Source organism: Balaenoptera borealis, assembly GCF_965194805.1.
Source record: "Balaenoptera borealis genome assembly, chromosome: 10".
Classification (NCBI taxonomy): domain Eukaryota; kingdom Metazoa; phylum Chordata; class Mammalia; order Artiodactyla; family Balaenopteridae; genus Balaenoptera; species Balaenoptera borealis.
In genome coordinates, this window is record NC_138874.1 from 72,485,544 (window position 1) to 72,507,230 (window position 21,687).

Below are 21,687 nucleotides of genomic sequence, written 5' to 3' on the forward strand. Positions count from 1 at the left end.
CTGTTCCAACCTCCTTTTCTTTTCTTTTCTTTTGCTGTTCCTTCAACCAGGAATGCTGGAGCTATAGAACTGTGTAGTGGTAGATCATTACTGTCTGAGTAAAATGGCCAGTTTTGCCCTGCCACTTTTTGAAGGAGCTGTCCAACATATAAGCATAGAGAAAAGTAAGAAGGCATAGATCTAAATGGCCTGTCTGGTTAAGTTGAATTAAACATTTTAAAAGCACACAGTAGCACTCATTGCCTTGCTCCAATGGCTAAGAGCAGTTCTGAAGGATGTTATTATCCTGTGCCTCAAATATATGTTTCTTGTTTGTTTATGGTTTTAGGAAGATTTTGTTTGAAGGAAAGTTTCCTCCTATAGTTAAAAAAGTTTGTAAACTCATGGCTTACAATGTCTAGAGGAACGTTTGATGGGCTTGTCACAGGCCTGGGGCATGGGCCTTCTGAGTCGCTCTGTGAGGGTGTTAAGAGGGTTAGGTGGACAAGGGTTTCTAGCCCTGTGACTTTGGGGAAGGATACTCCTCTGAACTTTAATTTCTTGATGAGTAAAATTAGGGTAATTATACAACCTTCAGGCTCGCTGTGAGACTTAGGGATAATGTTTGCAAGGAGCCATGGGACAGCTTCCTCATTGCAGTGAGTCAGTAAACTGACTCTTGTCAAACTTGGTTGAACCCTGGTGATCTTAGGTTGATTGGGTCAGGATAGTCCCCGATGGTAGCTATTATTATGTCATTACTGATCAAAGACAGAACCATAGGCAGACTTCGTTTTATTGCATTTCACTTTATTGCACTTTTCAAATATTGTGCTTTTTACAAACTGAAGGTTTGTGGCAACCTTGCATTGAGCAAGTCTATCGGCACCATTTTTCCAACAGCATTTGCTCACTTCTTGTCTCTGTGTCATGTTTGGGTAATTCACTAAATATTTCAAACTTTTTCATTAGTATTATTATATTTGTTATGGTGATCTGTGATCAGTGATCTTTGATGGTACTACTATGACTTGCTGAAGGCTCAGATGATGATCAGCATTTTTTAACAGTATTTTTAAATTAAGGTATGTACTTTTTTTCTTTTAGTTATAATGTTGCTTCAAAGTTAATAGAGTACAGTATAGTGTAAACGTAACTTTTATGTGCACTGGGAAACCAGAAAATTTGTGTGACTGGCTTTATTGCAATACTTGCTTTATTGCAATGCTCTGGAACTGAACTCACAATATCTCCGAAGTATGCCTGTATATGCTTTAAGATAAACATCACCTGGGGGTGAAAATTAAGAAATCTAATCAAAACTCTGGCTTTTTTCCTTTTTTCCTTTTTTCCTTCTTGCACACATTTTTATTGTGTGTTCTCTGTGCCAGGCACTGAGCTCTAGGTGCTGGCATAAAATGATGAGCAAAACAAACAAGGCTGCTGACATGGAGCTTTCCTGTAGGCAGGGTTGGAATTTTCTGAAAAAGAAGTTTTAGCTCCACACTTTCACACTCTTAGAAACAGGGGTACTGTGAAAGCCTCCAAGCTTTCTGCCACAGAGCAGAAAGAAGATTTGGGTCTCTTGCATTTCCACAGCAGGAGTTCCTGCACACTTAACTGGGATCAAAAGAAAACCTCAGGAGTGGGGAGTCTTGTGTGCTCACACCACTCACTTCCCAGTGATCCTCTCAGCATGAAATTTTGTTGTAAAATGTAAGCCTCCTTAAGTATGTTAGGCATGAACCAGTTAAATGGGGCTGCAGAACAGAGGGCAGGACTGCTGTGCAAGGTAACTTGTTTTTGAGAATGCAGTTCTTTCTTGTATTTATAAAATGAGCCTGTTGTTTGAGGCTACTTTTAGGCCAAGATATGTAAAACTCTTATCTTCAGTGTAGCAAACATACTTAAGCAGATGCTTCATACCCTTGAGATGGAAGATACAAAGAAAGGTCAGACCATGGACATGTTTTATGCTACCTGAGATCTCTGCTGTCTTGTCAAGAGACTTTTCCTGCCAACTCAGCCTCTAGCTGGATTTCAGGCTAGTTTGTGCTCACATTAGTCAGTCACCTGCAGTCTGCATTATGCTTCTGTTAAAAAACTAGTACAAAATGTTCTTTCGATGTGTCGCCTAAACTCTTATTCTATCACCCACCACTGGTCCTGATTCTGCCCTTTGTGAACTAGAGCTCTGACAGACAAGGGGATTTGGGAGGCTGTGTGGTGCAGAGAGGGGAAGGGGTAGAGGTAGGGTCTCTGCTGTAGGAGAGATGTTCAGCCTCTGGCTGACAGGTGGCCTTCACTCCCAGGGTGACCTGGAGCACGGGCTGGTGGGGGGAATGCAGCGAGATACTGACACAGCCTTCGGGGGACTTGGGTGATCACGGAGGCTGCTCCTGGAAGGCCTGCCATGTTAGGGTGAGATGACATGACTCCCTGTCCAGGGGTGTTGTACCACCACTGCCCACCACCTGCAAGCTGTCTCATCACTCGGCATAAAGTATCCTCAGCTGTAACGTATACAAGGAGGCCCAGTGCAGCGTTTAGGAGTATTGCGTGAGTTCAGATTTTGTCCAACACTTAACTGTGTGCAAGACGTTATGCTTTGAATGCTGAACTAAACAGAGAAGAGAGGAATACGCAGAGTGCCATAAAATACCTGCAGACAGAATTATTATGAAGGTGAAAAAAAAGGGGCTAAGGTACAGAATTATGAGGAACTGAAGTTAAAAGGGCTGCTTCGGGAAGGTATGGCTGAGGAGGGGATACTTAAAGCAGGACATAAAAGGTAAAAAGGAGCTGGCCAGAATGGGGTTAAACTGTAGTAGAAAACTGGTTTGTCACCTTCTTGGGAAATCCAGTTCTTTAGGTAAAGATGAAAGGCAGGTATTTGCAGCCTTGGTCACTGGGAGTGATGGCTCTCATGGCCACCCAGTTGCAAGGTACCTGTAAACCCTGGGGCTGTGTTGGTTGGGACCATTCCAGTGAGGACCACTGTGCTTTGACCTAAAACCCTTTAGAGGAAGGTTAGAATTCCCCGAGGCGGCTTGAACTCACCTTGTCCAAATGGAATTTTTTAAGATACAAGGAATTGGCCTAGGCCAGGTTCACTGAGGGGGTGGGCTTTCTTGAGCCTCTGCTGATACCTCTCAAGGGAGGCTTATGTGCGGGAAAGGGCAGCACACAGACATGGAGTTAGTTTACCCTGAGGGAAGCATTCTTATTCAACCCGGGGAATTGGATTTGGTCCAGGTGACACAATTTCTTGAACAAGTTCATGATTGGCAGCGCTTCCTACAGGGTGATGGCAGTGGCAAGCTGGACATCCATCATGAAGCCTGGAGCATGGGTGCCCTCCTCCCTGCAGCCAAGCAAGTTCACTAAGCTCCAGCAGTTGCTGAAGACTGGTACCTGGCAGAATATTTTAGAGCTCTGCATAATTTTATTCGGATACCATGAACATTATGTGCCTGCCTCTGGTTAATCAAGTATTCCTGGGTAGAAGTCAGATTGGACATGTTTAATGAGCACTTAAAATTATTGCTGTTCTGTTGTTTGGCAAGCAAATCTCAATGAATTTGAGCATTGACTCTCCTAGAGCTCTTGAATATTTTCTAGTTAACGTTGCCATTAGGTAGGAATGAGATACAGCAGAATGTCACATGTCAGATGTAAATACAGCCTTAGGATGGTGGCTTGCTGGCCACACACCTTGGTGTGATTGTCAAGACCAAGGCCTGCTTCTCTCTGTTTCTGAATACAGAGTTAACCAGTGACAGACTTAGGTTACTCAGACCTATGGGTTAAGTATAAGGCAAATGTGCCTTTCTTAATTTATACTGAAGAAAACAACTATCCCAAAGACAAGATACTTATTTTCATGCAGTAGAAACAAGGAGAATGAATTGGTGGAGTTGAATGGCATCAAGTGGTAACAGCCTGCTTCACGTGTGTCATGAACACCACGTAGCTTCACTTTGGGTTCTGATGGAGCTCCATGGTCAGTGTCTTGCTATTTGGCTCCCCTTTTATAAAGATTGACTGACCATATTTTCTTTTTTTTTTTTTTTTAACCTTCTGACTGGTTACAGTTTAATTTTTGACTGAAACTCTAGACCAGCAGTTTTCAGTTTGCTTCTGGATCTCCTGGCAGGGAGAGGGAGAAGGTTAAAATCGGTTTCATAATAATACGAAGACATTATTTGCTTTTATTACTCTCATTCTCTCACAGGTGTACAGTGGAATTTCCAGAGACTGAGTGGCATGCAAGATGGCATCTTCTCTCTGACACTAATGGAATGTGTGCTGGTGGTCTTGTGTTTTAAAAATTTCTAATATATGGTTGATGTAACCCACATAAACATAAGAATGAGGCTCTTTGGGGGCCTCCTTCGTTTTTTTAGCGTGTTAAGGGGTCCTGAGACCAACAAGTTTGAGAACCTCTGTTTTAGACATATTAAAAGAGACACAGTTACTCCAGAGTGTCCTTGTTTTATTTATTCAACAAGTGTTCATTGAACACCTCCTGTGTGCTAGGCACTGTGCAAGGCTGAACAGTAGCAGCTTCTTGGTGAACATATTGTTCCAGTAACATCTTTTTATAAACCTTGACAAGTGCCAGGAAAGAAATGAACCAGGGTACAAGGACAATGAATAATAGGGGTGAAAAGCCCTTTTTGAGGAGAAACCTGAGGAAGGGCCAGTTGTGTTGGGTGGGGTGTGGGAGCATCCCCAGGAGGAGCAAGAGGGTGTGGAGTGCTTGGTGACCAACGCCGAGTCGCAGAGCAGAGAGGGAGGCTGGGCTTGGGGCGTTGGGGCCAGCAAAGGGGTTTCGAGCAGGTCTCTGAATATTCTTTTAGATTGTGGGTCGGGGAGGGCGTGTGCTTAAAGAGATTACTGATTTCATTTGTCACCTAACACATTTGGCTTTAGAGGAAGAGCCTTAACATTAAGTTGGGGGTCATCTTTCTCGTCTCCCATGTTCCTTGTCAGTCGCATTCTCCCAGGCCAAAGGTTCACCTGCCAGGTGAGTAGCCTGGGCAGAAACTTTTCTCATGCCAGTGAGTGGGCAGCGGTTGCCTCTGTTGGAATGGGGGCATTTCATCACAAATGTACCTGCAGGTTTACTCTGCAGACCATCAAGCAGTAGTAGTCCACCTGGAAGCCTTCTTCGCAGTGGAGACGTTCCAAGAATGGTGTGTGTCACATTTCTGCCTCTCTGATTTTATTTGATCCTCATAGCAGCCCTGTGGATTATTGACCTGATTTTTAAATGATTAAATTCCTGCTCCAAGTGGTGTGCCCTTGGGAGGTGGTGTGCTTAGTGGAGTGACCCCGGAACACACACAGACTGAGGACTTTGGAGTCAAAAGCCAGTGCTTTTGCTACCACCTCAGAATTTTCTCAAAGAATGATTGGAAATAAAAATGCATTTCAGTTATATTTGAAAAGTTAAATATTTAGGGACTTCCCTGGTGGCGCAGTAGTTAAGAATCTGTCTGCCAATGCAGAGGACACGGGTTCGAGCCCTGGTCCTTGAAGATCCCACATGCCGCGGAGCAGCTAAGCCTGTGCGCCTCAACTACTGAGCCTGTGCACCTAGAGCCCGTGCTTCTCAACAAGAGAAGCCACCGCAATGAGAAGCCTGCACATCGCAATGAAGAGTAGCCCCCGCTCACCGCAAGTAGAGAAAGCCCGCACGCAGCAACGAAGACCCAATGCAACCAAAAAATAAATAAATAAAATAAATAAATTTATTTTAAAAAATTTATTAAAAAAAAGTTAAATATTTAAAGGAAGTCTGTAGTAGTAAAGGGTCCTTTTGAGTACTAAATAACTCAGAAACCCAGCCCTTTCACCATGGTATTTCTGGTGGTTTGGGGGCCTTTATATGGTTACACTTATAGTTTCTGGGAATGTGAAGCCATCTTTGCTCAGAAATCATTGTCTTCAATGTAATTTATTGAAAACAAGTTATGTTTGCAAGATTCCCAACAGTAGCTTAAAGACCTGCTTTGTAAGATGAGCCATGAGAAAGTCCCTTCAGCTGTTGTCTTCCCTGTAGCAGTGCTATGACATATGCCCCTCATTATGCTGGGGACATATTATTATTCACGTAATTCCAACTCTCTCTAAAAGGGCACCGAAGAAAAGAATTCAGTGTTGGTGCTACTCGCTAGACAAAGCTGAGAGTCCTTTATAATGGAAATCATTTTAGAATTCAGTGGTTTTTATTGTACACTCTCCTCCATGAATTCTGTGTTGTACGTATTTTATATTGACTTTTTTAGCGGTCAGTTTCAATTACTTGCTATTGTGAAAGCTCGTTCTTGGCCCAGCCCTTCATCAGGAGTCAACATGTGTGTATCAGAGCAGCCACAGAACTGGCCTCTCCTCTTTAATTGTAGGTCATTTTGGAAGTTGAATACAACTGGGTGTTTATTTTTAGAAATCAGAATCTCTCTTAATGAAGCATTTCTTTTCACAGAGGAAATTCTGCGCTAAGCAGAAGGTTTGCTGAAACGCAGTCTCAGTCTGTACATTGCAGTGTCTAAACACCAAGTGAGACTCTATTTGGCTGTATTATATGAAGTCAGGCCTGCTGAGCAGCAGTAAGGACCCAGTCACTCTCTCTTGGTTTGGGGGCAGGAGCGCGGTAGCATTTAGTAACCTCCTGAGCAGAAAGTAAAGGTAAGGTGGTCTGGTAAGCAGAATTTCTAAATGGCCCCCCAAAGGTGTCCCACCCTGATGCCCAGAGCCTGTCACTATGATGAGACATTGCTGACGAGATCATTGTATTAATGGAATCACATGAGCTCATAAAGGCAGAGAGCTTTCTCTGGCTGGTGGCAGAGATTGGAAGCAAGAGTGGGCTTGAAGATGGGGAGGGATGGATGGGGAATGCAGGCAGCCCCTGGCTGACAACCAGCAAGTAAACAGGTCCTCAGTCCTAAACCTGCTAGGAACTGCCTTCTGCCAGCAACCTGAATGAATGTGGAAGTGCATTCTTCCCCAGAGCCTCCACAAAGAAGGGAGACCCTGAGCAGAGGGTCCTATCACTCTGTCTGTCGCATGATACATTTGTGGTTTTGAGCCACTAAGTTTGTGGTAATTTGTTAACATAGTAATAAAAATCTAATACAAGTGGCAAATGCCATCTTTGTAGAGGAAAAACCTCTCTCTTGATAGCTGTCAGAGCCCTTCACTTTCAAAATCTCTGTGCTGACAATGTAACATGCTTTCTTTTTTTTTTTAAGATTTTTTTTTGATGTGGACTATTTTTAAAGTCTTTATTGAATTTGTTACAATATTGCTTCTGTTTTATGTTTTGGTTTTTTTTTTTTTTTGGCGGCGAGGCATGTGGAATCTTAGCTCCCTGACCAGGGATCGAACCCTCAACCCCTGCATTGGAGGAGAAGTCTTAACCACTGGACCACCAGGGAAGTCCCTAACATGCTTTCTTGATTTAGCCATCTTCTTTTTCTTTTACTTATTTTGATACTTTTGTTTGTTTGGTATGTTTTTTTGGTAGAAATACAGTAGTGCAATGACTTTCAAATTATGTTGACCGTGATCCTTTGTAAGAAATAGTTTTTACATTGAAACTCAGTTCACTGACACACACAACTGAAAGAAAAAATTCCCCCAAAGACTTAATCATCATGTCAGATGCACTTTGACATCTATTTTATTTCATTGTTAAAAATGTAGGTCATGACCCATGAAATCAATTTCTTTACCAGTTTTTCCAGAATTGGAAAATCATTACAGTTGGTTGTGCAGTTTTATTGTACTTCTTAGACTTTCAGTCACATGTTACTTTAAAAATAAATTTGTGTTTAGGAAATACCTGTTCATGGTTAAGTGGTATAAGGTTGGAAAGGGTCTTCATGAAAAGTCGGTGTCCCTCCTGCCCGGGGTCCCTGCTCTCCTTCCGTGTTTCACAGGAAACCACTATTGAGAGCCATTGACAGATAGTCTGCACGTGCCAGCATGCGTGGTGTGGCTCTCGTCTCTGCCTGCTCCCTCCATATACCCCTTACTGCACATAATGAGCTTTCCCTTCTTTTAATGATTGCCCACCTTCCTTTCTATCATTGTACCAGTATTAACTCAGTCAGATACGAGCCCACGGGCAATGAGGTTATGCCACCCGTTTGCTCCCACAAACAGTTTTGTACAAACCTCTTCCTGCATATGTGTGAGGATGAATTCCTAAAAGGAGAGTTGCTGGGACAAAGTGCACGTGCATTTGTAATTCTCAGCGAAATTGCCATCTTAGGAGGGAGGTTTACCAGGTTGCTTTCCCACCAGCAATGTGTAAGCATGCTTGTTACCCCATACTTTTGCCAACATGGGTATTTGATTTTTTTAAAACTCTTTTTGTTGTTGATGATGATGGTATTTCTCATTGGAGCTTTAATTTGTGTTCCTTGTTGTGAGAGAGGTCAAGCATCTTCTGATGTTTTAGAGCCATCTGTATTTCCTTTCCCATTTTTTGATTAAGTCATTGATTTGATAAATCTAATTTGAGGTCCGTTGTAAACACGAGCCCTCTTTGCATCTTGCCCTCCTTCTCTAGTCCTTCCTCAAGTTCCTTCTGGCTTAAAAGCAAACAAGCCCAACCAGACCATTTCTTGTGGCCCCATACCTGTTGATGAAGATCAGATGGGCTGATTCACTGTTGTTAGGGAGCAAAATGTTCTAAATGTAGCTTTGCTGGTAAATGAAAAAGGGCCCAGTGGGGTTTTGCAATAGAGGAGGAGGAGGAAGTGGCTGAGAGGGAGGTTGGAAAGTAACGTAGTGGAAGGAGCAAGGGAAGGAAGTGAAGCAAAAAGCAAGCGGGGAAGGGTAGGGTTACGGAAGGTACAGCTGGTGTCCTGCAGGGAGGAAGGTCCCCTCCAGTGTCAAATTGGTAAGTTCCTGCCACGGACTGACTGAGAACTCTACATGGTGAGTCTGTTATGACAGGCCTCCCAATGGCAGTAAGTTCTCTTGAAGGGAAACAGAGGTGGGAGCATGCCAGCTTCTACCAGGGATATATGGAAAGTTTTCTATTCCTTATGTTTTTGGCAGTCTTGATAAAATCATTTAAAACAGTGGGTTGATAGGAAAGGCAACCATTAAGTGACTTGAGGACAGCAAAACAAACTTTTCATTCCTAAGAAATAAAAGCAACTGGGATTTAGGCCTAGACAGAATCCAGAGGTTTGTTTTGGCGTAATTGATTACAACATCTTAAAAAGGGGATTTTTACGAAAATTTTTTTGTAGTGAGATTGCTTTACATTCTTTTTCATGACCGGAAAGTCTCTTGTTTGAGAACCAACAAAGAACTTCAGGAACAGAGGGCTTAAGTTTTCTCAACACATATGAATTTTCTCGTTATGAACATTTACACCTTTTATCAGTAACTGGAGTCCTGTGTGGTCTGATCCTCGTGGAGGGGAGAGGGTGTTCTCCGGCTTTGTGCGGGGGGCACAGAGAGTCTCCTTTTCCCTTGAGCCAGCACGGCCTCCCGAATGTCACCCTGCCCCCTGCTCTCAGGAGGAGCTGGGGAGCTGTTGGCCCGAGCCTCTGAGAGGGGACTGCCAGCCCCTTGACTTACCTTGACCTCCCTGGTTGGACCCTGGAACTGTGTTTGAAGCTCTTGGCTTCATTTTGTCGTCGCCATTGTTGATCAGGCCAGTCTTTTAAATCCTCCTTGGTAGGTTGATAGATTTTACTCGGCCTGATACCAGCAACAAGTTAAGCTTTTTAAAGTTGCTGTCGCTGTGCTTTGATGATCATTCTGTGCGAGGACTGGTCCTGAACTCTCAACATGTGCTCCTCTTTAGCTGGTGACAGAAGGGACCTCTACGGGGGCTGTGATGGCCCCATGAATCTTGCTCATTTTCTCGCTCTTAAGGAGAAGGAGCCGGGATAAGGCATTTGTTGGTTTGTATGTATGTAAAACAACAGTAAGTAGATTTTAAAATTTTCCTTGTAACCTCATGATCTAAGAAGAAGGGAGACTTCTTCTCTGTTATTGGGAGGCTTGTCGAGGCTTGGACATTACCTGCTGAAAGTGTCTTGTGATGTTCTTTGTGGGATCAGAGAGGATGAAGTGAGGGCAGGAGCACAGATAGAGGATGCCAAGGCTGTTCCTGTTTCCCAAACACAGCAGGGGCTCGGGGCTGCCGCCGTCCCGCAGGTCTGCCAGTCTGCTGCAAGTGCAGACACGACTCTGTGTGAGTCCCCGTGACACACCTGAGCTGGGAACCTCATGGGGAAGGGATCGCAGATGTCAAGTGTGTGGATAGTCCGGCTGCTTCCTCAATGCAGATTTTGTTCTGCTCCGAGGCTCTTCCCTCCTACCACTGAGCCTTGCTATCACGGATGTGTGATAATGTGATCGTCACCCTGGACTTCCCGTTTTCACATGAATTACTTGAGGTTCAGAACAGGAGTGAGAGGCCATTTTGTCTTGGTTTCAGCTTCCCATCTGAGACCTGCCTCCTTTCAAAGACACTGATCCTGGGAGGGCCTCATTCTCCAGATAAGACCCCATTTTCCTTTCACAGGGTTTGCCTTCCCTTCAGAATACAGGAAAGTACGTGTGGTTTCAAGAGGCTCCTGTCCTTAGAATGTAACAAGGAGGGAGGTAACTAGGTATTGCCCCCGTCTTCTTGGTGAGCAGTATACTTTTCCCTTCCTCACGTGGGGAGGGCGCTTCCTTCTGTACCTCAGTCCAAGCGACTAAGCTTGAGCCAGCAACCAAGAGGAAGGAGAGCTGACCTCTTAGCAGTGAGGGACAAGGACGTGAACCTACATTCCCGTCCTCCCTTCCTCCCAGGTCTACTTGGGGAGGCATGGTGACGACGCTCACTTTTCTACACCATGACCAGCTTGTGGCCTTGCCTATGGATGCTGAACAGAACTGCTGGTCACCCTCACAAGTTAAAGAAGGGAGCAAGAAGTTCAAGAAGGCTCCCCATCTCAGAGTGGGGCTAGGGCTGAACATCAGAGACCAGGCTGACTGTAGGAGCTGGGGACATTAGTGTGGCTCTCCTCAGCCTGCCTCTGTGCAGTGACTAACAGTAAAGGCCCTGTGTGCTCATCTCAGGAGAATAGACAGAGGAGCCCGTGATGGCCGCCCTGGAGGAGGGCACAGGAGAAAGCAGAGGAGGGTGGGTAGCTCGTGCAGTGGGAACGTAGCAGCATAATATTGAGACCACCGCCCCCCAACACACACACAATTTGTTTTAGAAGGAATCATGACCAAGTAGTGCAAGGTTATTGGAGGGATGTCATTTTCGTGGCTGCAAATAAACTTTAGATTCTTAAGAACTTTGACCAGCAATGCTTTTATGGAGAATATACCCAACGTTCACATGCACATTCACTTAGAAAGTAACTGTGGATTCTTTGGTGACTCAGAAGATGTGCTCATTGAGTAATGCTGCATAATTTTAGCATATACATGTAGCATGATACCATGTAACTTCTTGGATCAAGTTGCTTTAGGTTGAGCTGGGTTTAAAATGATGTATCATCCCCGTGCTGGGGAGCAGGAGTAGCCGTCCAGTGGACACCTCAGTCAGAGTGCCAGTTCTGTCTGGCTCTTCCCAGGCTGATGTATTCGCTGGAGAGGCAAGGTGGGGAGAGCTGTCCTGGTGGCTGATGCAAGTCCGTGGTCCCACAGCTGGAGTGCCAGGATGAGAGTACATCCTGGGGTTGGCACTGAGCAAGAGTGGGCGCTAGGCCCCAGCCGGGGAATAGTGGCCAGATGGGCTCTCCAGAATCAAGAAGCAGGGCTGAGGGCCACTGGAGTGGGCCTGGGGAGGGTAGGGAGGAGAGGTCAGCTTGCTCTTGATGACAGACTCACAGTACTGTCTTCCCGTGGCCCTTGAGTTGTCCCTCAGGATAACTGTCCTAAGCGGGGAAGAACACACAGGGTGCTGTGAGGGCCGTGGAATCTCAGGAGTCAGTCTTGATGAGGCCTGGCAAGGGCCCCACAGAGGCTGGAGTGGGAGGCTGGGGGACCCTCTAGTGGTGGTCGTGCATCCTCAGCCCAGCTGTGCTCCCTGATCCTATTTCTCTCCTCCACTTCTCTTCCCACCGTGGTACTTTCTCACCCTCCCAGACTTCTCTCTAATTTTGGCTTGTTCACGACCCCTCAGAGCCCCTGCTCTATCTCATGACCTCTTGCTATACTTTCTTCCACATTTACATGTTCTTGATAATTTTCTCAATACACAATCCCAAGATTAGGACTTGGGAGCATTCTGTGCTCAGCCCCCTCCTGGGCCCGGGGTTGAGCTCTGGGTTGGTGGCCCTGTGCTCAGGTAGTCTCCCCTTTGTATAAAGAGCGCTGGCAGGGTAGTGAGGGTTCGTGGACCAACTGCCAGGGGTTGAGGGAGGAGTGGCTCTCACATTCTGCCAACCTCGACGAGGATGATCCCAGGTACCAGGTTAAAGAGTGCTGGGTGGGAGAAGCAAGGCTGGCAGGGAAGGTGCTTCATGTTTCTTTTGCATTTGCGTGTACCTTACGGTACTTGGTTTCTTGACTTATGTATGAACTAATTAAGTTTAGATGCTTAGAAGATAAATGACCACTGAATATAGAGGAGGTTGATGGTGCTGTTCCAGAGTCTCAAATATTTCTTGGCTACACTTTTACCTTCATCTGAGAAAAGAAGAGTGCTGCTTGGTTTGTTCTTACCTTGGCTCGTAGGGACCTAATACGTGCTATTCACTGAGCGATGGGCAACGGCACACCCATTGCCATTCACAAGGAAGTGGTGTTTGCAGTCCCCTGGCTTTTCCTGAAAACTGACTGGAGGTGTGTTGTTGCAGGCTGGGGGCTCTTCAGTGGCATCCGCTCCAGTGTCCGCCTTCTCTCGCACTTCTGTCACGCCCTCCAATCAGGACATCTGCAGGTAATGCTCTGCTTCACACGCTACGGTGGTTCATGTGCATCTCAGGAATGAGCGTTCATGTCTGCAGGTTCTTGATTCTCCATATGCCTCTGCTCTAAACAGTCAACCTGGTTTTACGTGCTGTTTGCTCACCAGGTACCACGCAAGTCTCATTTCTTCACTTTGATGTCTATTCTCTTTTAAAATTGTTTTTACTTTCTGTGCTTTTATTCCACTGTTTTCTGCGTGCAGTTCCAGTGCAGTGTTTTCTGAGTGTTGTCACCACAGTCCCGTGCAGTCTGCTGTTGTCTTGAAAGCTCCTCCCTGCCAGAGTTCTCTGACACAAGGGCTCACTGTGACAGTTGTCTGTCAAGACACAGTGCAGGCATCAAAGAGAAATTCCCATGGCTCAGAGTGGGTCCAGGCCTTGAAGCCTGCTAAGAATACCAAAGCCAGAAGAACACTAAAGTTCTCAAAATCCCTGAATGATGTGGGTGAGAAGGCCCAGGATGCTTTGGAAAGTTTTGACTATGCGGAGAGAACTTGCTCTGAAGGGAAACTGATACTCCCTCAAGACCCGTGTCTCAGTATTAACAGGTTCCACCAGAAAGAAAAAAGAACACTGAATCGCAAACCTCTTGGCAGTTCCAAACATTCTTGTGTTTCATCCCTTTCCGCCAATCGTTCAGCGGCCTCAGAGGCGGGAGCCGGCAAGGGGGGCATGCACGTCCTGCTTCTGGACGAGAAGGCAGATGGCGAGGCCGTGTCCAGAAGCCGGCGGCTGCTCCGGTACCTGTTCTCGCTGTCACACAGCTTGAGCACCAGCAGCCTGCACTGGTTCCACGAGCTGGAGAGCTGCGCTGCCGGCCCGCACCCCGCCAAGTCCTCCAGCGGGCCGGCCGGGAGCGCGGGCTTCTGCTCCGACGAAACGGGAGATGATGACGTCTTTGAGGACAGCACATCCGCAAAACCGAAGAGCAGGGTCCTGCGGGCGCCCATCTGCTCGGCGGAAAAGGACAGTGACCTGGATGGTCCTTCCCCTCTCTCTGAAAAGGGCCCCCCCATCTCTCCCGTGTCCACATCAGGGGATGCCTGCAGGTTGGTTTGCCAAGAACCACCATTCTGACCCTCTCTGCTCCCCACACCTCCATGGCCTCATCTTGCTTTAATATGTGAAGTTTCAGGAAAATGAATAGGCAGTTGTACACAATTACAGATCAGTAAGTAGTTTTCTCCAGAATAGATTATTGGTATCATTTGAAAAACCCATTTTTATGACATGGGTCCCAAGGTAGTTTCATAAATGATAAAAGAGGAAGAAGCTACACATATTAAAGGCCAAGCTGACTCTTCTCAACTAAAAATAAGTAGCTTTTGCATGAGGAAAGTGGAAGAAAGAAAATAGTACCTCCAGTCTTCCAGCTTGATGGTCTAGATGTTAAGCATTGGCTTCCCCTCTCGACCTCGTTTTTACCCATCGCTCCACCTGCAACACGATGTGCATGGGGAAGGACTGCTCTTCAGCAGCTCCTTCCTTCCTTCCTTTTAACTTGGATGCAGCCACTTCTGCCCAGGTCCTAACTCCACTTTTATCTTCCCGGGTGCAGCATCCTTGTCAGGCCTCCAAAAGCTTTCAGAATTCATTTTTGCCACTACTCTTAGGCCTTCCCCATTCTAACTTTTCCCCAGTGGCCCCTCCTCAGGATCAGCTCTTACCATTTCTTTTAACAACTGGATCAGAAACCCATCTCACAGAAACAAACAGCCGAGAGCCTGGCCTGGGCCAGAGCCCAGTTCCTTTCAGGCCAGGTGTCCCTACCTGCTCTCCAGCTGCTGGAAAAGACCTTTCTGTTTCTCAAAATCTGTTAAGTTCCTTGAGGTTAGTAGCTACGTCCTGTTGCATGCACCCTTAGAAATAATGAATGATTTAAATTTCTCACTTATTGCTATGAGTGGTCCTGAAAAAAGAAATGAAATTGCAGCATCTTATAATAGTTTTTCAGGTCCAGGAGAAGCACTGTGGTTTCTCTGTTTACTCTCTGAGAGAGGACAGAAATATGTAGTTGTGGTGTGTGAAGGTGAGGTCGGTGATTATAGCTAGCAAGCAAAGTTCATCATCTTTTCAAGTCACTGGTATTTTTGAAAGGTAGAGTGCTGGTTTTGTTTTACACAGAAGTTTTACCTCTAATTATTTTAACATCACATAAGTTCTGGAAGATGTTTCCATGTTGCCTTAAATTCATCTTTTAGTGAAGTTCTTAAGTCTTACCCAAAATGACTGCTTTGTCATTTCTTACATCATTTTTTCCTCTCTGATGCCAAATGCCATCCAGACTTTCCATGTTGGTGCGGTAAGCTAGAAATTTTTAGTTTGTAGTAATTGTTTTCATTTGTGTTTGTATGTTTTCGTGCTTATAGTCATTTTGTGATGTTTGTTTCTGAACGTTTTCCTTGGGGGGACTGACCTTCCACTGGAGCGTCGTCTTCCCTGTTGTGTGGCCCTCCTTGTAATGACTGGCTTTCCTTCCGCCACAGGATCTGTCACTGTGAAGGGGATGACGAGAGCCCTCTGATCACACCCTGCCACTGCACAGGGAGCCTCCACTTTGTGCACCAGACCTGCCTGCAGCAGTGGATCAAGAGCTCCGACACACGCTGCTGTGAGCTGTGCAAGTACGAGTTCATCATGGAGACCAAGCTGAAGCCTCTGAGAAAAGTATGTGCGAGGCCACCCTCGGAAGTACTTTAGCTTCACTGAGATGAGCACCCAGAAGGGTCAGCACCTGGGACTGGGTGGAGCCACAGTTGGCTTGTGTTCACTCCTTTAAGAAGTGGGGGCTGGTGTGTACATGCATGTTTCTGGTACTGATTTCCAAGCCCCTCCTCTCAGTAAGAAGCTCTTTCTGTCCATTCAGTCATATGACGTTTTCTTTTTCCTTAAAACTAAGTCTGCCTGCTTGTCTGTATCAGTCATTTGGCCCTTGACCACAGAGTGTTTTGTGACATCTTAGTCAGCATTAAACTTTGTATGTATTAACTCTTCATGCTTTGCCTCTAATTAGGTCCATATAGTGGAGATTAGTATCTCTCCCCAGCACAAAGAACAGCATAACATGGTAAATTTATTTCTATATACCTGTGACAAGTGTTTGCTAGATGGGAAGTGAGGGCAGATGGGAAAAGAAAGGAACCACAGGCATTACATGCCACACAGCTCTCTTCAGGTCCCATGTCCTTGCTTCCTCTGAAAGGAGCCTCATCCGGTGCTCCCCTCCTGTGTAAACACTGGCCGTTCAATGTGTCTGTGTGCCCAGAGTATGGAGAGGTTTTGTTTGGAAGAATAAAAGGTTTGTTCTTATCTCAAAACTCATAAATTGCAAGGGGAATTACATAATCAGGTAACAGCACCAACATGCCAATTCAATGCTAACTTCTGTGGTGATCGCTCGTATCAGATATTCACAGAAGGAAGTATTCATTGTGGGTCGGAGCTCTGGGGAAGCAGAGTGGTGGTAGCATCATAGAATGTTTGGTGTTGAAACAGTTCTTGAAAGATCAGTAGGATTTAGAGGGGAAGTGAAAGGACTCTAGAGAGGTCAGATTGTCTCTGGAGAAAAGCATCCACCGCAAAGGTAGGGTGAGCATTTCAGGGGAGTGTGAAAGGCTTGAACTGAATGTGTCTTAGAAAATCAGGGGGACATTTTAGGAGGGAAGCCAGATGAAGATACTGTGTCACACCATAACAGAAACAAATCTGGATGTTAGGGAAGGCAGGCGCAAACTACTTAAAAAATGTTTTGTCCCATAAAAGCCTTACTGTTTTTTGGGCACCTACTCTATGCTGATCGCTCAAGTGAGTCTTATGGCACTTTGACCAATATAGATAGTCCATGAAGGCTCTACTTTCAGCTTATCCTGCATAGAACCACCTGGAAAGGTTGTGAGTAGGACTGGCAGAGGATATGCAGTGTTTACACTTGTTCTTTTTCTCTACCTCTATGTGTTTTCTTCTGATTCGGAAACCAGTAAATGAAAAAGAAAATCTGGCTATTTGGAGTAAATTAATGAGCTCCTAGAGGAGATGGGACAGACTGCTTGTACCAGGAACTCTTAGCATCGATTTCACAGTGTTGCTGCCAATGTAGCAGAGGACCAAAGAGTGAGCGCCCTCCACCATCACCTTCACGACACAGTGTGACCCATCTGCTAGTGTGTTGTGGTGTCATCAACCCCCTTCTTCCCCTCACTCATGCCAGTCAGCAAGTCACGGAAACTTAAAGTGTGCCACCTGGGTCTTGGGCCAATGTGCTGTTTTCATCAGGACCAAAACCATAAAGTCTTGTATCAAAGCCACTGAATGCCTGCTTTGCCAGAATAAGCAGCCAGGGGATTGCTGGTGGTGGTTCATAGCTCATCTTGATCCCAGCTTCTCTTCATTGCCTAGAAAGTTGGATGTGGACAGAATACCAGTGCCTGGTACCTGGTTGATGCCACATGGTTTAAAGGGAGCGACTCTGGGTGTTTGGGGAAATTCATCTAGCTTGGGAAAGGGGGAGGGAGGAGGGAAGCCAGTCTTAACCATCAACAAAGCTCTCACCCCATCGTAGCGCTTTACGCCCATGAGCCTGAGTCTTACGCTCTGCGTGTTGTCTTTCCAGTGGGAGAAGCTGCAGATGACAGCCAGCGAGCGCAGGAAGATCATGTGCTCCGTGACGTTCCACATCATCGCCATCACCTGTGTGGTCTGGTCCTTGTACGTGCTCATCGACCGCACTGCTGAGGAGATCAAGCAGGGGCAGGCAACAGGTATGTGCTCAGAATGAAAGGTGCACCCAGGAGATCCTGGATGGCACAGTGGGTCTTAGGATTGGGATGTGATTCCAGGTTGATTTTCAAGTCAGACCTCAAATGTCTGGGCTTCTGGAAGGAGGCATCAATTATGAGGCACCACGCATCCTTTTTGGATGTTTCTTTTGCTGTGGTGGTAGTTTTGAAAACCCAGTCAGGAGAGATCAAATCATGGAGAGAGAGAATCTCCACGAATGCCCCCTGGAAGAGCAGGATAAAAGGCAGTGGATATGCTCTTCCACTCCTCCTCCAGCGAAGCAAGATTCGATGAGTTAAGAATCCATGGTTATGGGAAGTTCAGAAATTGTGTTTTATTTACTTCACATCTTAAATAAGGTCGGCTGATAGGCTAACCGGGTTTTTTCCCTTCCAGGAATCCTAGAGTGGCCCTTTTGGACTAAATTGGTGGTTGTGGCCATCGGCTTTACTGGTGGACTTCTTTTTATGTACGTTCAGTGCAAAGTGTATGTACAATTATGGAAGAGACTCAAGGCTTATAACAGAGTAATCTATGTCCAAAACTGTCCAGAAACAAGCAAAAAGAATATTTTTGAAAAATCTGCACTAACAGAGCCCAACTTTGAAAATAAAGATGGACGTGGAATCTGTCATTCCGACACAAACTCTTCTTGTTGCACAGAACCTGAAGACACTGGAGCAGAGATCGTTCACATCTGATGATGTGGAGGGTGTGTAGTTCTCCTGGACATCTGCGAACAGCTGAAGGAAATTGTTTACTGCCAATTGTGTACATTTTCTTATGTCCTTTAATAGCATAGACTGGGCAGGTGACTATTTTTAATGGCTTCTCTTTTTCTAAACCCTCCTTAGTGACTCTCCTGGAAAACCCTCACGTCAGCTGTGCACGGCTGGGTTCTGCTTCCGCCAGCGTGTCTACAGGAAGGGAAGTTGGAAGAGCCCGTAACACCGTGATGGGGCGCTGGCTGGGTTCTGGCCTGTAGTCTTGAGCAGAATGAGAGAATAAGATGCCAAACCTGAGGTTAGAGCAGGAGCTGGTAGCGCCTGGGCCCTGATGCGCCTCTTCCAGTTGGCAGGTCCCCTCACCGACCCTCTGGAGTGGAGTGTTGGGAACATCTAGCCATGAGGAGAGGCTTCCCCCTCACCAAGCAGAGCGCGGGGAGGCCGCCACTGACAGTTCCTGAGCAGACGGGCCGTGGTGCTCTGTGCGTGGTGGTGAGTGATTCACTAAGCAAAGCAAAGCACTTTACAAAAAGAGAATCTGTATTTTGTAATATGTGTGTCCCATGGGATTGACATTTAAAAGGACGTCTCATTTAGAAACCTTCCCTTCATGACCCTGATTATCTCTTTCACATTATAATAGATCTAAAGCCCTTTTTGCCTTATATATGCTAAGAAATGTGACATCTACTCTGTGTCCATAAAAGGGACTTGTGACTCTAAAGCAGGACAAACAGGTCTGAGGCTTTTTCGTAACACCTTATGGGAATTAATGGATGCTAAATGGCAATTCGAGCGTAATTCCTGTGGTTTTGAGCCTGTTTTATGACAAGTCTTCATGTCATAGGGCTGCCCTGAATGTTTCTTTTTTTTCGGTCAGCCTGGAAGAAGGGTTCATGAGATCTAAATGAAAAGAAGTGAGTAATTAGAACAAAACTGAATATTTAAAAACTATTCCTTTAAAGACAAACCTCTCCAGTTTGTGCTGGCTTCACACTGATGGAGTAGGCATTGCATCGCCCTGGTCTGGGGCGTGCACACTGCAGGTGCTCCTGGGTGCCTGCCACTCAGCCAGCCCCTGCTCCCGGCACATTCTGTGGATCACTGCCCAGGGCAGAGAGGCAGACGGGCTGGCTCTGGGGTGAGGGCCAGGAGTGAGCAGCAAACTGCCCTGGTCCACTGTGTCCCTGATCCCAGCCACTCCCCTGCCCATTTGTCGCCTTAACTGGACTGAACAGAGAGGATCCTTTAGGGGCCCCTGGCCCTGCTATCAGTCCATTCTGTCATCAGGGATTATCTCCTGTACCATTTTTCATAAAACAAAACCAAAATTACTACCATCAGATGGCCTTTGTCCTTTTAAAAAGGTCTGCTTAAAATTCTGTTTCTAAAGACCAGTTTCATCATGCCAGGCAAATAAGAGTCAACTCCAGGAAAATAGGCCAGGGGGTTCTGCGGTGTAAGTTAGGTATGCCCGGATACTTACTCTCCAGGAAGCTCTGCAGATGAGCATCTGGGGTGAGATGCCTGGGGGTCCTGCCCGCCATCCTCCGAGCCTTAGTTGCTTCATCCAGCTGTTAAGAGGAGGAAGCAAACAGAAGATGATTGCTTTCCATTTCAGAGTAGAAGCCCCATGGTTTGTTTTGAAAGCCAGGAGGAGGCTGAAGGATCTTTAAGCTCTGGAGGAGGGCTTTGCCCTGCCATGGCGTCTCTGGTCTGGCAGCTGCTGTCCAGTTGTAGCCCATCCCTGGAAATAAGTCAGCCGGCCCTCTCTGTCTCCCAGGGCACATCCAGCCCGTGCCTGTGCTCACTGTGCCCCAAAGTGCAATTACCTACACCCCTTCTCAGCCTGGGGACACCAAGCAGCTACAGACTGTCCACTCAGGAGAATCCCAGGTCAGCCCTGCCTGTGCCCCTTAGGAACTGCCTGGGCAAGGCCCCTTGACCCTCTAACGGCGGATGAGTGGTCAGGGGAAGACTGGGATAGATTTTTAAGTGGGAATCTTTCCCTTTCCCCCCGGTGGAACCCCTTATGCTGGACTTGAAAAGCACTGAGACTTTCTATAGAGAGGAGAGTGTGCTTAGGTGGCGCAGCCCCAGGGCAGCCCACCCAGTGTGCCTGGCACCCTCTATGGCAGAGGTGCCTTTATAACCATGACTGTTGTGTTGCTCCCATGCCCAACCAGACTCTCGCGGGAAGCCCTGTCACTTCTTCTTAGGAAGGGCCTAAACACCATCTCGTCACCTCCAGCCAAGCTCCTAAAAGCCTCTGCCTGTGGACAGTCAGCCCCATGTCCTTCTTTTCTCTCCTGAGGTGGCACACAGCTACCCGGTTGCCTTTCTCTTTCCTCGCAGGTTCTGTTGAGCACCTCTGCCCCCTACTGAGTCCCAGGGCTAATCTCTTCCCCGAAGGGACTAACGGTGAGTGTGAAGCCCTGCCAAGGTTGGGCTGTGCTGCCACCTAGTGGGAGCTGTGGATCTGCCAGGCATTCCTTTAGTCTGTGTCAGGGGGCTTAATTAGTCCCCATTTCCTCATCATTTTGCACCTGGCTTTAGTGAGAAGATGACACTTGGCTGAACTATATAGAAACATGGAATGAGCTTGCAGGTCTCAGGGCCAGGGGGGCTGATATTTGTAGGCCAGGCAAGGGGGAGAGGGAAGCAGCCTCAGGGGTGTCGCCAGCCAGCCATCTCTGATTTGGCCTCTGTTTCCCCTCAAATTATAGTTCAACTGAAGGGCTTTTGTGCTTGGGTTTATTTTAAGATTTTCCTGAAAATCGTGAAAGACCTCTTCCTACCACAGGCCCCTAATGTCACTTCCTTTTTTGCTTCCATCCACTCTTTTCAATCTTATGGGTCCAGTTTCAAAACCTGCGGGTGTGCCCTACCTGGCTACAGACATACAGACCCCAGGCAGTTGGGCCCGTTCAGGAGCCTCAGCTAAGGCCTGCACGGGTTCGAGCTGCCTGTGCTGCCTGGTGGTCGGCTGCAGAGCTGGAGGAGGACTGGGCACGGCAGGGTGTAAAGATCCACGACAGTGTGGATTTGGCCTAATGCAAATACGCATTTGAGATACTTCCCCTCTTGGATCTGATTTGAAATATGCAGCTTCCATCTCTAGTCCAAGGAAAGACTGAAACACAGGGAAGTAAAAGCATTTGTCTTTGTTTTGGAAGTAATTGTGCAACTCATCACCTATTTAGATGCAGTGTTTGTAGGAGGTTGATTGTTAATAAAGACCAAATTTACACTGGCAT

At 46.5% G+C, this 21,687-nt stretch overlaps 1 protein-coding gene across 11 annotated transcripts in view; it reads left to right on the top strand.

Annotated features, from left to right (window-relative positions):
• The window catches only part of MARCHF8 (membrane associated ring-CH-type finger 8), a 112,568-nt gene extending 90,882 nt beyond the window's left edge, over nt 1-21,686 (top strand). For 6 of the 11 annotated variants that reach the window (XM_082339499.1, XM_082339497.1, XM_082339493.1 and 3 more), the window contains 5 exons: nt 12,819-12,901; nt 13,133-13,978; nt 15,416-15,596; nt 17,539-17,686; nt 18,102-21,686. In XM_082339499.1, the coding sequence (XP_082195625.1) occupies nt 12,819-12,901; nt 13,133-13,978; nt 15,416-15,596; nt 17,539-17,686; nt 18,102-18,406 (1,563 nt within the window). In that variant the 3' untranslated portion in view covers nt 18,407-21,686. The remainder of the gene's footprint in view (nt 1-12,818; nt 12,902-13,132; nt 13,979-15,415; nt 15,597-17,538; nt 17,687-18,101) is intronic. The other 5 variants (XM_082339494.1, XM_082339495.1, XR_014230939.1 and 2 more) reach the window with 4 other exon arrangements.
• Nucleotide 21,687: the final 1 nt, after the last annotated feature.